This window comes from Carassius carassius, chromosome 38 (assembly GCF_963082965.1).
Source record: "Carassius carassius chromosome 38, fCarCar2.1, whole genome shotgun sequence".
Lineage (NCBI taxonomy): Eukaryota > Metazoa > Chordata > Actinopteri > Cypriniformes > Cyprinidae > Carassius > Carassius carassius.
The window spans coordinates 18,814,372-18,829,068 of record NC_081792.1 but is presented as its reverse complement, the minus strand read 5'-3'; the positions used below and the strand labels follow the sequence as shown (position 1 = coordinate 18,829,068).

At 36.9% G+C, this 14,697-nt stretch overlaps 1 protein-coding gene across 1 annotated transcript; it reads right to left on the bottom strand.

The window, feature by feature from the left end:
- Positions 1 to 7,995: 7,995 nt before the first annotated feature.
- On the bottom strand, positions 7,996 to 14,691 carry LOC132119476 (GTP-binding protein REM 1-like). Its single transcript, XM_059529492.1, has 5 exons — positions 14,510 to 14,691; positions 13,393 to 13,739; positions 11,487 to 11,569; positions 9,860 to 10,067; positions 7,996 to 9,161 (listed from the first exon to the last, which is right to left on the bottom strand). The coding sequence occupies exons 1-5, from the start codon at positions 14,539 to 14,541 to the stop codon at positions 8,884 to 8,886; spliced, it is 948 nt and encodes a 315-aa protein (XP_059385475.1). The 5' UTR covers positions 14,542 to 14,691; the 3' UTR covers positions 7,996 to 8,883.
- Positions 14,692 to 14,697: the final 6 nt, after the last annotated feature.

Sequence of the window (14,697 nt, the reverse complement as noted above, 5' to 3'; positions counted from 1 at the left end):
TGCCACATCCCAATCACTTTTTCCTGAATAATAGATTTTCCTTCAGCTTTGCACATAGGGACATTGATGTTAACCACATCCAATTTCAAGGCCTGTTTAGCTAGAATATCCACCTCTTCATTTCCATCAACACCTACATGGGCAGGGACCCAAACAAACTGAACACAAACATTCTCACTATGCAGCTGAAACAACATATGGTATATTTTGTATAATAGATCTAGTCTGCATGACTTTCCAGTTTTTATGCTCAATAATGCAGCTTGACTGTCCGAGGCAACTACTGCTCTGTTTATGCCCCCAATACAACTCATAAGCAACCAATTAAGAGCTAAAACAATGGCAGTGAGTTCCACAGTATACACTGAAAGATAGTCAGATGTTCTTCTTTTAATTTTGATGTTATACTGTGGAATACTCACTGCCGCTCCTGTTCTGCCATTGTTGGGATCTTTAGACCCATCAGTATACAGTACAAGGTGTTCTTTAAACTGCTCAAAATAATTTTGAACAACAAGCCATTCTGGGGTACCGCTACTTTCCTTTTTCAATGCCAGTTGTAGCTGCAAGTCCACTACTGGCATAACAAACATCCATGGAGGTATAGATGAACATGGTACAGTCGAACTGAACTTAAATTGCATCAGGCCTACATTCTGGGCTTTAATATCTCCGATCCACCCAAAGCTATAGTAGTTAGACTTCTGATGTTCCCAACAATCCTGCAACACAGCTTTTGCTGGGTGAACACAGCTATGACCCTGGAGATTGACCCAGTACGCATACATTAGCTTAACTCTCCTTAACCGCATCGGAAGTTCTCCAGACTCAACCTGCAAAGCAGCAACAGGAGACGTTCTAAAAGCTCCACAGCAAATACGCAACCCTTGTGATTGTTCTCTGTCCAACCTAATTAAGTGACTTTCAGCTGCTCCCATATATGATAAACAGCCATAATCAAGTGAAGACCTCATGAGAGACTGATAAATCCTCAACAATGCTCCTCTTGCAGCTCCCCAGTTCTGACCAGACAAACACCTCAACAAATTATTAACTTTTTTACACTTACTTTGAACATACTCTATATGCTGCTTCCAGGTAAGTTTCTCGTCAAATATAACTCCCAAAAACCTCACAACACTCACCTGTTCCAACTTTTGTTCATAAAGTTTTAATGTAATGTCTTTATGTCGTCTTGAAAAACAAATAACTTGAGTTTTAGTAACAGACATTCTGAAGCCCCACTTATTAGCCCATTCCTCCACCACCACAATTGCATCCTGCATCTTCTTTCCCAGGTACTTTAGATTACGTCCCCGCACCCAAAGGGCTCCATCATCTGCATATAAAGACTTGCCTATACTTCCGTCAATTCTATCAAAAATGTCATTTATCATTATGTTAAAAAGTACTGGACTGCAGACGCTCCCTTGCGGTGTACCGTTCTCTACAGCATATGTACTAGAATATGCCGTGCCAACTCTAACCTCAATTTCTCTTCCAAATAAAAAATCCAGTACCCAATTATAAAGCTTACCTCCAATACCAAGTTTCTCAAACTTCATCAACAATCCCTCCTTCCACAACATATCGTAAGCTTTCTCTATATCAAAGAGGACAGCAACCACTATTTCTTTGTTTGTCTGGGCTTTTCTCACTTCTGACTCCAAACATAAAATTGCATCCATCGTATTTCTTCCCTTACGAAAACCACTTTGAAAAGGACAGAACAAGTTTTTACTTTCCATATAATATGTCAGCCTATCTGTTACTATTCTCTCCATCGTTTTCCCTAACTGTGAGGTAAGCGCAATGGGCCTGTAATTAGAAGGGTCAGTTGCACTCTTACCAGGCTTCAGCACTGGCACTATAACTGCCTGTTTCCACCCACCAGGAATCCTTCCTGTTTCCCAAACCAGATTGAAAAGCTTCAGGACAACATTAAGAGATCTGTCAGTTAAATGTCCAAGCATAGAGTAGCAAATACCATCCTTGCCAGGTGTAGATTGTTTCACATTATAGACAGCCTTCTTCAATTCAAAAATTGAAAAAGGCATATCAAGATCCCGACTTGTGATTCTTTTCCGAACAATAACTCCTGGATTTTCAGCTAAAGCCTCCTCTCTACAGCACTTTACAGTATCTGACAATTTCTCAGAACTGTGTACTTTAACTAAAGTCTCCACCAACAACTCTGCTTTTTCTTTATTACTAACAGCAGTCTGCCCATTACAAAGCAAAACAGGCATAGAATGATTCCTTTTTACACCATTCATTTTCCTAACAACTCCCCATACATCTGACAACTTAGTTTCTCTCCCAATAGTATTACAATATTCCCTCCAGAAAGCCTTTTTTGCAGCTCTAACAGTCCTTCTAACAACAGCCTGTGCTCTCTTATACTGGACTAAAGCCTTAAGTGTATGATTCTTCCTTACCTGCTTAAATGCCTTACTTCTCTGTTTAATTGCAGCACTACACTGCTCATTCCACCATGGTACAGACTTTTTAACTCCTCTTCCACCAGTCTTTGGGATTGAAACCTCAGCCACCTGAAGAATATTAGACACAAATTCAGAGTTAAATAATTCCACATCCTTCAAACACCTTTCATCTAATTCACCACACTTCCTCTCAGCTAAAACTTGAAATAATTCCCAGTTGGCTTTATCTAACCTCCATCTCGGTACCCGCACTTCGTCTTCTTTAATTACATCAATTCCAACTGTTACAATTATAGGGAAGTGATCACTACCCATAGGTAATTCACTTAACACCTCCCATGATGTAATACCTGCCATTCCACTCGATATAAATGTTAAATCCAAATAACTCTCTGTGTTTCTACAACAATCATATCTTGTACCTCTACCATCATTAATGCAAACAAGCGAATTCAATTCAAGGAACTCCTCAATAATCACACCATTTGCATCTGTATTCAGGCTTCCCCATAATACATTATAAGAATTAAAATCACCGCACCACACTATCTTTCCTTGACTCTGCCCACTTACAGCACCTAGGTCCTCAATACTCAACCTCTTACTAGGATTATAAAAATTAACCACTGAAACTTGATCATTACCTATCCAGATTTTAACAACTACTGATTCATATTCCTGCCCCATATTTTCAACTTTATACCTCAGACCATCTTGAACAAATGTTGCTACTCCCCCACCTTGTCTATCCTTCCTATCATTTCTTATTGCTGTGTAACCTTGAATAATAAAATCTAACTGAGGTTTGAGCCATGTCTCCTGAATACATATTATATGGGGCCTATCTTCCAAATCAGAGATGTACTTCTTAAACTCTTGACCATTACTAATGAGACTTCTTGCATTCCACTGGAGGATAATTATCATGAGACAGACGGTACACCACTCCATGTTTGAGGTTGGGATGAAAATTGACTCTCATTTAATCTCTCTTCCACTAATTCCCAGCTAGTATTTTTAAAACCGAGGTACTTCTGCGCTGCTTTTACAATTATTTGAATTTTTTCCGTCTTCCTTTCAGCTTGAGCAGTACAATTAATAATCTCTACCATGAACAAAACAAAGTTATCTTTTCTCATGAGAAGAGTATCTTCTTTGATCTTACTGCATCCTTGACAAGCTGAACTACATGCCTCTACAGCCATTGTTTTGTTCACCTGTACAATTGGCTGAGCAGGTACTTTCCTAGCCGCTTCCGCAAATGAGACCCCAGTTTGGATTTTAACCTTCTGTACTTCTTCAGCTCTTTTGCTAACTGTACATCCCCTATAAGCTGAGCTATGCTCACCTCCACAGTTACAACATTTCAAGGCAGCTCCTTCCTCACACTTCCCATATTCATGATCCCCGGCACATCTCCCACACCTCTGCTTCCCCTTACATACTGCTGCGACATGTCCAAACTTTTGACATTTAAAACATCGAAGTGGTGGAGGGATAAACGGCCTAACACCATAACTCATGTAACCAACACAGACTTTATCTGGTAGAACCCTCTCTTCAAACTTCAACATGACTGAAAAACTATCACTCCTTTCCCCATTTCTGTTCATTTTTAGTCGTCTAACTTCTACAACCTTCCCTCCCGATACATTGGATTTAATTTCTTCGACTGGGACTTCAGGTGGAATGCCTGTAATGACCCCACGCAAATACTTTCCACTGTCAAGCAATTTTCCACTTACATTTTCACCCAAAACTTTACTCAAACTGAGTGCTCTCTCTTTGTGTTTGGCATCATTACAGATGATTAACAAAGACCCGTCCCGCAAGACTTTTGCACATTTCACTTTTCCAACCAGTGTGTTAATCTCTTTTGTAAGCTTAACCGGATTCAACTTACTAAACGACTCGCCCTCTTTAACCAATTTCACAACTACTTTAAACTCCGTTGCTACTTCTACTTCTCCTGCACTGTGTACCTCAGCTTTATCAGACTGAGACGATTCAGTTAACTTTCTAGTCTTTTTACGTTTTCGCCTAACTTTCTGAGTATGCCATATACCATCTTTTTCATTTTCCCCGCCACCGGCACCTACTTCCATTCCGATTTCACTTCCTGAAACATCACTTCCCTCTGCCATCTCTCCGACCATTCCCCCGGCTGCCGTTCTTTCACCAGCCCACGCACAGACAACGAAAGTGCGAACTACAAATAAACAAACAATTAACACTCTCTAAAACGTTATTTTTTTTTATTTTTATCGTCTGGTATTGTTAATTTATGAGTAACACGTTTTGTTCGCGGTTAAAACAGACTGAAGATCATAATCGTATAATGTTTGTATTTTTTTTTTTAAATCAATGCATTATATTTCAATTATGTTACCCATTATTTAATTTGAGCGTTAAAATTGGATAAACAATTTTACAAAAATGAACAGAAATGTTTGATCAGAACTCCTGAGTCTTCTGGTCCTCTTAATGTTTTAGATTTTAAATGTTTAGAGTCTTAATGTTTTCTTCACTGCTGGATGCTTTTTTTTCTGCAGTATGGATGAATTATTACATTTATTTAGCACATTATCAAAACTCTGGACTGCGTTACAGTCACACCAGATTATAGAGGTGTATGTGTGTGTGTGTGTGTGTGTGTGTGTGTGTGCGCGAGAGAGAATCTATTTTGCACTCTTGATGTTTTAGTTTCACTCCTTCCTCCTTTTTTTCTGAATTGTGGCTGATATCTATATATCTGTCTGTCTGTCTGTCCGTCCGTCAATCCATCAGTCTTTCAGATAGATAGATGGACCAAGGGTCTGGAATGATGTGATATGATCTCTAAGGCACAAATTCACAAGGGAAATGTGGGGGTACAAAAGGAAAAACAAACAGTGAGGAGACTTGGTTTTCATCAAAAAACAAAAACAACACTGCTGCTCTTTTCCTCTATCAGGCCTTGAAGTCAGTGCCACTCAGCTGACTATGGTTTTACACCATACCGCTGAGACCACATAATTAGTCAGACAGTGAACCAGAACAGTAAACAAATATACCTTGAGAAACAGGGCTTTACAATGAAAAGCACAAATTAACAAATTAATTACTCATCTTTTTGATGAGTAAAAAATATAATGAAAAAAAAAATGACCCAACATTTTTGGGGGTTTAATCTCATTCTTTCCACTGACTCTCACCACAGCTTGCTTGATGTTCTGCTGGCTGCCAACTTTCCATAATTAGCTCTCTCTATCCCTGCGCTCACAGTGAGACAGAGTGCAGCCAAATGTAAATATCTCCAGAGGCTTTCCACAGTAAGAACATGACACACATCTGGAGGATGCCAGATTCTTGACACGTTACAAGAACCAGTCAGTGCAACTAGTGCAGGACCATTCATCTTCCTGTATGCACTGCCACCTCCTCAGCCTTATTCACTTTTTCCATTCTGCTCTCTCTCTCTCTTTCCGTTCTGTTCATTTTTTACTGCATGGCTCTGGTGAATGAACCCCCTTTAATCTCATGTCAGAAGCTTAATGCGCAGTTATTTTTGGTATTTGGAGAAAACTTCAACTTGTAATGAAAGGAAGAAACAGCTTTGCATGTGTTTCAACGACAAAATACCTGCTGGGTATGTGCAGAAGTTAATTGTTACTTTGTAAAATAGCTTGGGAGATGAATCATAGTTCAAAGCAGTTTAGAGAATGGCACATCTGAACTGAAGACGGCACCAAATGTTGGTTAGTTTTAACATTGTTTGAATGTTAACTATACGTGTACACAGACAAAAAAATCCTATTCCATGCACAGAGAGACAACAAAAGATGTTTATTTGCATGTGATCTGCATGTACGTGTGTGTAGGCTGTATTAGCTGGGGGAAGGTTGAGTGTGGAGTGGAGCATTCTTTCCATTACTCTGACCAAATCAATGCACTGAGCTCCCAGCCAACGCCACGTCCCCTCCCCCACTCCAATGGTGACAAGGGGGGCAGTGGAAAGAGTTGACCCAGGCGCAGCACACTGGCTGGCCTAATTGCCGTTTCGCTGCTTCTTCTCCTGGTGCTGGACAGTGGTCGCCCCAACACATGTCCTCCATATGCATACTCGAGCACATGGACGTGGGAGAAGTTGTTGCTACAACACCTCATCCATTGAATGTTAAAGGAATAGTTCACCCCTCAAAAATGTACATTTTCTGAAGATGTTGTCAACTTCAGAACATTCAAAATTAAGGTAACCTTGTTTTAATCAGAACAGATTTTAGCATTAAATCACTTTCTTACCAATGGATCCTCTGCAGTGAATGGGTGCCGCCAGCATGAGAGTTCAAATTTCTGATAAAAGCATCAAAAATTCACAAATTTCTCTAAATCTGTTTCAATGAACAATCAAACTCATCTACATTTTTGATGGCCTTAGGCCGAGTACATTTTCAGCAAATGAAAATTCCATCATCATTTTCTTCATGTTGTTACAAATCTTTTTAGACTTTTATTCTTCTTTGGAATACAAAAGAAGATATTTTGGAAAATGCTTTTGGCCATTCAATTAAAGTCAGTGGAGTCTAAAACAACACTGGACCCCAACTGACTTTCATTGAAAGGATAAAACAAAATTGTAATACAGGTTTCAAACAACATTAATGAATGATTGAATGATGACAGAACTTTAATTTTTTGGTGAACTCCTTATGTCAAAATATAAAACAACAACAGCAATTTTAACACAACAGTTGGAGGAATGTCTTTCAGAAGATGAACACAAATAAAATGTAGTCTGAGGTTTTTTTTGGTGACCCTCAGCTGACAGTGTAACTTTATCCATGAGGCTTAGTCGGCATCTGGGAAAGCCACTATCCACAAACTTGTCTATACAGTGGCATTCTTGGTCATCTTGAGGTCTGACTTTGGGGAATGCAGAACATAGACTGCAAATATTCACTTGTCTACAATACATCTACTGTTCTTTTTTTTTTATCAGTTTAAGATGTAAAGATTACAACTAATGCCATGCAATGAATGAGGCATAATTGTTTTCGGTTGCATTGCCTTTATGTTTGGAATATTTTTGACCTTATGTATGATCCATCCACTGAACATCCTCTAAAAATAAGCATTTGAGAGAGTAATCTGCTTAATAGCTTTGAGTGGAGCACTAAACTTCATTGCATGCTTTCTAAACATAATCTCTGTGATTTGATTTCACTGATTATTTCCATATTTTTGGAAAAAAGCCATCAGAGCCAAATATCTGAGAACAAAGACAATGGGGTTGTTCAGGACAGGAAAGCTGAACAATTCTTTCACAAAAATAGTAGCAGGTTCAAGGTGAGGCAATGGAACATGAGCAATTCCATTATAACCAGCAGTGCACCTTACAGATAAAACAAAATATTTAAAAAAAAATCTAAACCCTTCAAGAATGACTTGCAACAGCGAAATATGCAAACTCTCAAGTTCTCCTGAAAGACTGGCTGGTATTTGAAAAAAGCAGAAATTCAAAACACATTAGGATTTAATGAAAATAAAATAAGATAAAAAAAAACACTGAAAGTTAGGAAGGTTAGCATAATTGTATTTACATATTTCAAAGCCATTTATTATACAAATTTTGGAAATAAATATTTACAAACCAACAACATTAAGTTGTACAAAACAATATTTTCCTCTATGTCCAGTGCCAAAAAAATAGACAAAACACATTGAGAGAAATAGCCTATAAACATTATTTTTGTTATTATTCCTGCAAAAATAGCTGACACATTTATAATGTTTACTGACCAGTTATGTCTTTCAAATAAACTGGAACAGGCTTATGAAGGATATTCACATGCCCTTTATAAATGATGATTGACATGTCCATAATATTATATTATAATATTTGCATAAACAGAATAAGTAAAAAATAACATTGGTCTCTGCTGTCTCTCCATTGACTTTTCCAATGGGCTGTTCTTTTCTCATACAGCAAATGTCTTTCAGTGTATACAAAATACTTCCTTTGTTAGAAAAAAACAATAAGGATAATTTAAGGAAAACATATAAACAACAATGAATAATAAATACTGCTTGTTAATTTTAACTATTGTCTATTCAGTCTGATAAGGCAAACACTGATAAAATGTTCATAAGATAAAAACAAAGTCCACTTAATTGGTGATATACAGGAATAAACCTTTGGTTTAAATCAAATAACTATAAAAAACGGATCTATAGGACATAGAACAATGAGCAAAACCTGTAAAATCAGTAAAGATTCGGTAAAAAGGTTGCTAATGCTAGATTCAGACATAAATGAATAAATAAACAACACAAACAAACAAAAAATGTGAATTGATTTTCAAATTTAAAAGAAGTCTCATCAGAAAGACAAATCCTCTTTTGCCTTAAACAGAAAACAAAGGAGAACCCAGAGTTCAAGGACTGAGAGGGATCTGTGGGTTCACAGCACTGCAAGGTCATGACAGGACTTGGAGCGCACTTTCAGGGCCATCTTCTTGTTGTTCTTGGCCACAAGTCGATCTAAGAAGCGTCTGGCTTTCTTGCTGATGCTCTCTTTTCGCTTGTAGATGGAGCGTCGATGCTCATTGATCTCTTTGCTGTCTCGCCGCAGTCGGATCTGCCTCACAATGCCCTCAAAGAGCTCGTGAACGTTGTGGTGGAGAGAGGCGGAGGTTTCTATGAACTTGCAGTCAAATACCACCGCACAAGCCCGACCCTCTGCCACAGAAGACCAGGATTGTGTAAAACCAAACCCATCACAAGGCTTTGAAGGCTTATGCATCTGCACCATGTCAAACAATTGTGCATTCATGAGTTAGACTGTGATATACCCGACCATTCAAAAGTTTGGGGTAAGATTTTGAAATATTTTTTAAAGAGGTCTCATATGCTCACCACGGTTGCATTTATTTAATAAAAATACAGTAAAACAATAATATTATTAGGATTTAAATGAACTTTTTTCTTTAAATATTTTTTAAACGTAATTCATTCCTGTGATGGCAAAGCTGAATTTCCCAAATGTAACAGTCTTTAGAGTGTTATGATCCTTCAGAAATCATTCTAATATACTGATTTGGTACTCAAGAAACTTTTCTTATTACTATCAATATGAAAAAAAGTTGTGCTGCTTAATATTTTTGTGGAAATGGTGATTCCTTTTATTCAGGATTATTTGAGGAATAGAAAGTTCAAATGAACAGCATTTATTTGAAATAAAAATCCTTTGTAACATTTCAAATGTCTTTACTGTCACTTTGATCTATTTAATTGCTAAATAAAAGTAATAATTTAAAAAGAAATCATATTCTTTCATTAATATCCTTCCTTATACTAAACCAAACTTTTTAATGGTAGTGTATAACATCCCACTATAATGTGTCTGTGAGATTGATACAAATCAAAACTCCTCTCACCTTCCACTGCCACTTCTCGAGAGCGCACTAAGTCACTTTTGTTGCCCACAAGGATGATGGGAATGTTTTCCGCCTGCCGGATGCGACGCAGCTGGATTCGTAACTCTGATGCGCTCTCAAAGCTGCTGCGGTCGGTGATGGAGTAAACAATGACGTAAGCATTGCCCACCTGCATGCAGTAATCTTGCACCCACTTCTCATCTTCCTCCTAGAGAATCAAAAAATGGTTAAACACTTTAAAGGATTACTTTACAAGTTCTGTCATTGTTTACTCATGTGGTTAAAAATAATTTATGTGGTTCCTTAACTTTCTTTCTTCAATGGAACACAAACAAGTGCCAAATGTATTATTAAATGTGTTTTTATTATATTATGAAATATTTTTCAAAACAATTACAACAAGGATTTCAACCTTCAAAAACAACGAAAATGGTCCATTCCAATCATGTGCAATATTTTAAGTCTATTTTATTTTTGGAAAGAAATGAATACTTTTTATTCAGTAAAGATGCATTTAGTTGAACAAAAGTGACAGTAAAGACATTTATGTTACAAAAAGGTGATACGTGTTTAAAAAAAATAAATGAATAAGTCGCACAACTTTTTCAATGATAGTATAATAATACCTTTCTTAAGCACCAAATCAGCATATTAGAATGATTTCTGAAGGATCATGTGACACTAAAGACTGAGTAATGATGTTAAAAAATCTGCTTTTTTACACAGGAATAAACTAAATTGTAAAATATTTTGTGATTATTTGAAGAAAACTAATTTTAAATTGTAATAATATCTCACAATATAATTTTTTTACTGTATTTTTAATCAAATAAACGCAGCCTTGGTGAACATAAGAGATTTTCACAAACATAAAAATAAAATCTTTCAAACAGTCCTCATTTTATGGCCTTATAATTTTAACGAGAGCACTCTTATTATACTTTTACGTTGCTTTATGTTGTCATCTTGGAGTTTCACAATCCAAGTCCTCATTCTCACATCCAGACATGTTCTTCAAAAATTTTACAGAAGACATGAGGTTTGGAATTAGATGAGGGTGACTAAATAATGACGAGTTTTCATTTTAGTATAACATATCCCTTTAAACACTTGTGCACGTACTGAAAGATGAACAACAAACAACCGAATGCTGTGTGTAAAGAAAATGCTGTGCAATGTAAAATCTTTTCCTATAATATGGAAGTACAGGATTATTTATCTCTGTAAACAATTCTTGAGACCAGAAAAGCCTAGCTGACAGACAGACCTGACAGAGGAGAGTCATCGATAGCAGTGTAATTAGGCCCCAGAGCTATCATTGTACTTGGTTGTGTGGTCAGCAGCAGGGGCTAGCTGTATGTTGGTTGCTCACTGCAGGGCATCGCTCAATGGAGTTTAGTGACTGGCAGCAAGTGGCCACGTTTTTTTCCACAGCACTGCACAAAGGGCATTGTGGCCCTGTAAGTGAGACTTGTGTCTGCAAACCACAGACTCATGGCTGGCAGACACATGCAACCCCCTGAAAAACTCATGACCTCAGATTTTCCTTTATTTACATTCGGTAATTCATCTAGTAGATTCCGGAGGGCAATATGCTTAAACATATTGCTGTATGATGTTTGCATACCTGTTTTTCTGTTTCCCATGTGTCCATCACAACTAGGGTCGTCTCCTCCTCATCAACAATAAGGGTTCTCTCATATGTATCCTCTATAGAAACATGCAAAGTATTTTCAGTTGAATTGGCACATAAAGTAACTTCCAAAAAATCACCGACATCAATCTGAAAAATTCATTCATTTATTTTCATAAATGTTTTCATAATAAAGAAATAGACTTGTTATAAGGATAAAATCCTTAAAAAGACAAAGTTATTTGGCACAATCTACTAATTAAAAGGGTAAAAAAGCTTATAAAACCATTGGACTGCATATAAATATATAAAAACACTTAAATCAAAGATGTGCTCAAATCCACAGGCAGGAAAAAAAATAAACAAACAAACATAAAACTCAGAGTGTACCCCTGATGTGACTTCCCAGAAACTTTCATAATTTTCATCTTGATTTTTGCAAAAACACTTTTTTTTCAAAACTTGAAATCCATTTGAAAATATTTCTTGGAAATATTTTAAAGGTGTACATAAGGAAATGATATTATTAAAGTAAGTAACTAGGTTTTTAAAGTATTTTCCCTGCTTTATCATGAATTGTTCCAACGGTTACAAAACAAGTTATTGCTGCCTTTAATCTGTGATACATTTGAACAGTGCTTTGTTATAATCACAAGCATGAAAAATGCATGTGAAGTGGACTAGTGGAAAAATCACTGAGCCATGTCTGATAAACTGATCGCACAGCTAGTCTGACAAGAAGAAAAACACACTTTGCTCCAGTCTAGGTTGATGCTGACCTTGTCTCATTTTTCCACTTTAAATTTATTCAATGTCATTTTTCGAGACCTCTACAAGATGTACAGCACTTAAGAACAAACTTGGCGATGAAACATGTGAATTCAAGATAAAAGAATAACAGTGTTCTTTAATCAACTTCAATGTCTTACATTTCACGTCAGTTAACATTTAAATGTTAAGACCAAATCTAAAATATAATTCAAACATGCCTTACAAATAAGAAGAAGAATCCTGATGATAAACCTGGAAATCTGCTTTTATTTAGGGTCATGCAGAAGTGTAGCCTACTAATATTTCTCCAGTGATACAAGCATCAATATACACATATCAGCCTGTCAATGAAATGATTATTTACAGGATGATGTTCTACTCAGGTCAAATCCAACACAGCCAAGACATAAAGTCATATGCCATTAGACAAAAAACAACATGTAGGTCAACAGATTGCCACTCACAGATGCACATTTACTGCTTTGATAAATGCATTTTTGTATAGTTCAATGCATTAGGGAGACATAAATTTGTGTGCTGAATATTTAAGCCAGTTTAAACTGTTAGGTTTATACATAGGTCTTTGATGGACCAGTTGTGTGTCAGTCAAAATGGATTCTCTCACACCCTTGGGACAGTAAAAGATGGACAGGACTGGAAAAATATGACAGACCACACAATGGAGCTGACTTTAAATCAGTCATGATTATACATTTATGGTATAAAAATATAACGTTTAAACCGCTGTAAACTTTAAAATGTGTGCTTAAAGGAATAAAACAGCCAACAATGCTCTATAACAGCTTGTACGCAAATCAATATACTGTATGTACTGTTTGCTCTGACTGATGTATTAATCAATATCACCATACAATTAATGTTTCAGGATCAATCCTGACGCGTGACAATTTGAGAGCACAATCAATCAGGCAAACCTAATAGATTAGTCAATGTTATTTTAGGCCCTGCAATACTGTGCACTTTTACAGAAGTGTGTCAATGCTATATTTACTGTTGCACAATAACACTGTGCTGATTGAACCGAACAGAACGAATCAACTGAATCAACAAAACTGACCTGATATGGACAAATATTCACAAAAGCCATAATATACTTTGGATTTTATACCTCCAATGTGTTTGTGGGCATCCTTCTCTTGTATTCCAGCAAAAATGTTGGCAAGGCTTGACTTCCCCACGCCGTGATCCCCCAACAAAACAACGCGATAAAGACACTCAGCTCCAGAGCTGTCCGATTCGGAGTCAGAAGACCAGTTGGCCCGCGAGTGGATGCTCTTGTCTCCAGGGTGGTAGGAGGCTGACTGGGCGAGCGGAGGGTGATAGGGGTCAGCGGAGGGGCCTCTTTCTCCCTTGCCCGCTTGACGAGAGGAGGGGATGGGAGTACTCGCTCTTCTCCTCAGTGGTTCCTTTCCCTCTTTCTGTGTGTTGAGTGTCATCTTATAAACATAGGTATGCCTGAACAAAAAAGTGACTTTATTATGATAGGAAAACAAACAGATTCACTGAATATAACTCATACACCACCAGTAAAAAAAAAAAAAAAAAAAAACTTTTTAAAGAGTAACTCGTCGACATTTTCACCTTTATTATCCAATCTCTTCCAGTAAAAAAATAAAAATAAAATGTTCATTTTGTTACAAATTTTGTAAAGTATACTTATGCACACTTTACATGTGTCTCCAATAATTTTAAGCTTTGGACATTGAAATAAAATCAAGTGTGAGCAAACTTTTAAGAGATCGGGGCTAGTAGTGACATTTTTTATTCCAGTGAACTTTTTTTTTAAAGCCAACTTTAGTATGCCTATACACCGACTTATTTAAAAAAAATAAAAAATAAACTTAAACTTTAATAATAGCAGCCATAACATTTAATATATTATAGAAAAATATTACTAAAATAAAAGAAATAAAAAATACCAAACTAAACGTTGACAACTGTAGGCTATACACCTATGACCTTTAAAACGTGACAACTTTCCCCATTCTAAGAACAAAATGTAAGGTTTTAAGTTTAGTTTCATTATTATAATTAGATAAACAAAGAGCTAAAAACAAGCATTTGTCTGTTTGGACTTCTGACTCTATAAGCATTATAGTTGCTAAGATCCCCGTGACAACTAACCCGGTGTCCTCTGCATATTTATGCATTTTACGCATTAATTAACACAACAGTAGTCAGTCCAACAAAAAACATCTTTAGAAAGTGAAGCGTAGGCTACTCACAAACATGTCCGTAAATGATTGTTCAAAAGCATCCAGGTTCATTGAGACGCAGAATGTAGTTTAAAGCAACTGGTAGTGAATCAATCAGTTTGCGCGCAGTGGAGTTTGATGTAGCGGCTGCAGGGGAACGCTACACCGCTGCAGTCATGGCAACAGCCCCGAGAGTTCCACAACGCTTTTAAAAATTT

What these genes read in the sequence shown, in the direction of transcription:
- LOC132119476 (XM_059529492.1), bottom strand. Translation starts at nt 14,541, where the DNA reads ATGCTTTTGAACAATCATTTACGGACATGTTT. An exon ending in AATCATTTACGGACATGTTT is followed by an intron (nt 13,740 to 14,509) that starts GTGAGTAGCCTA and finishes TTTTTTGTTCAG; the next exon opens with GCATACCTATGTTTATAAGA. An exon ending in TGCCCACAAACACATTGGAG is followed by an intron (nt 11,570 to 13,392) that starts GTATAAAATCCA and finishes ATGTTTCTATAG; the next exon opens with AGGATACATATGAGAGAACC.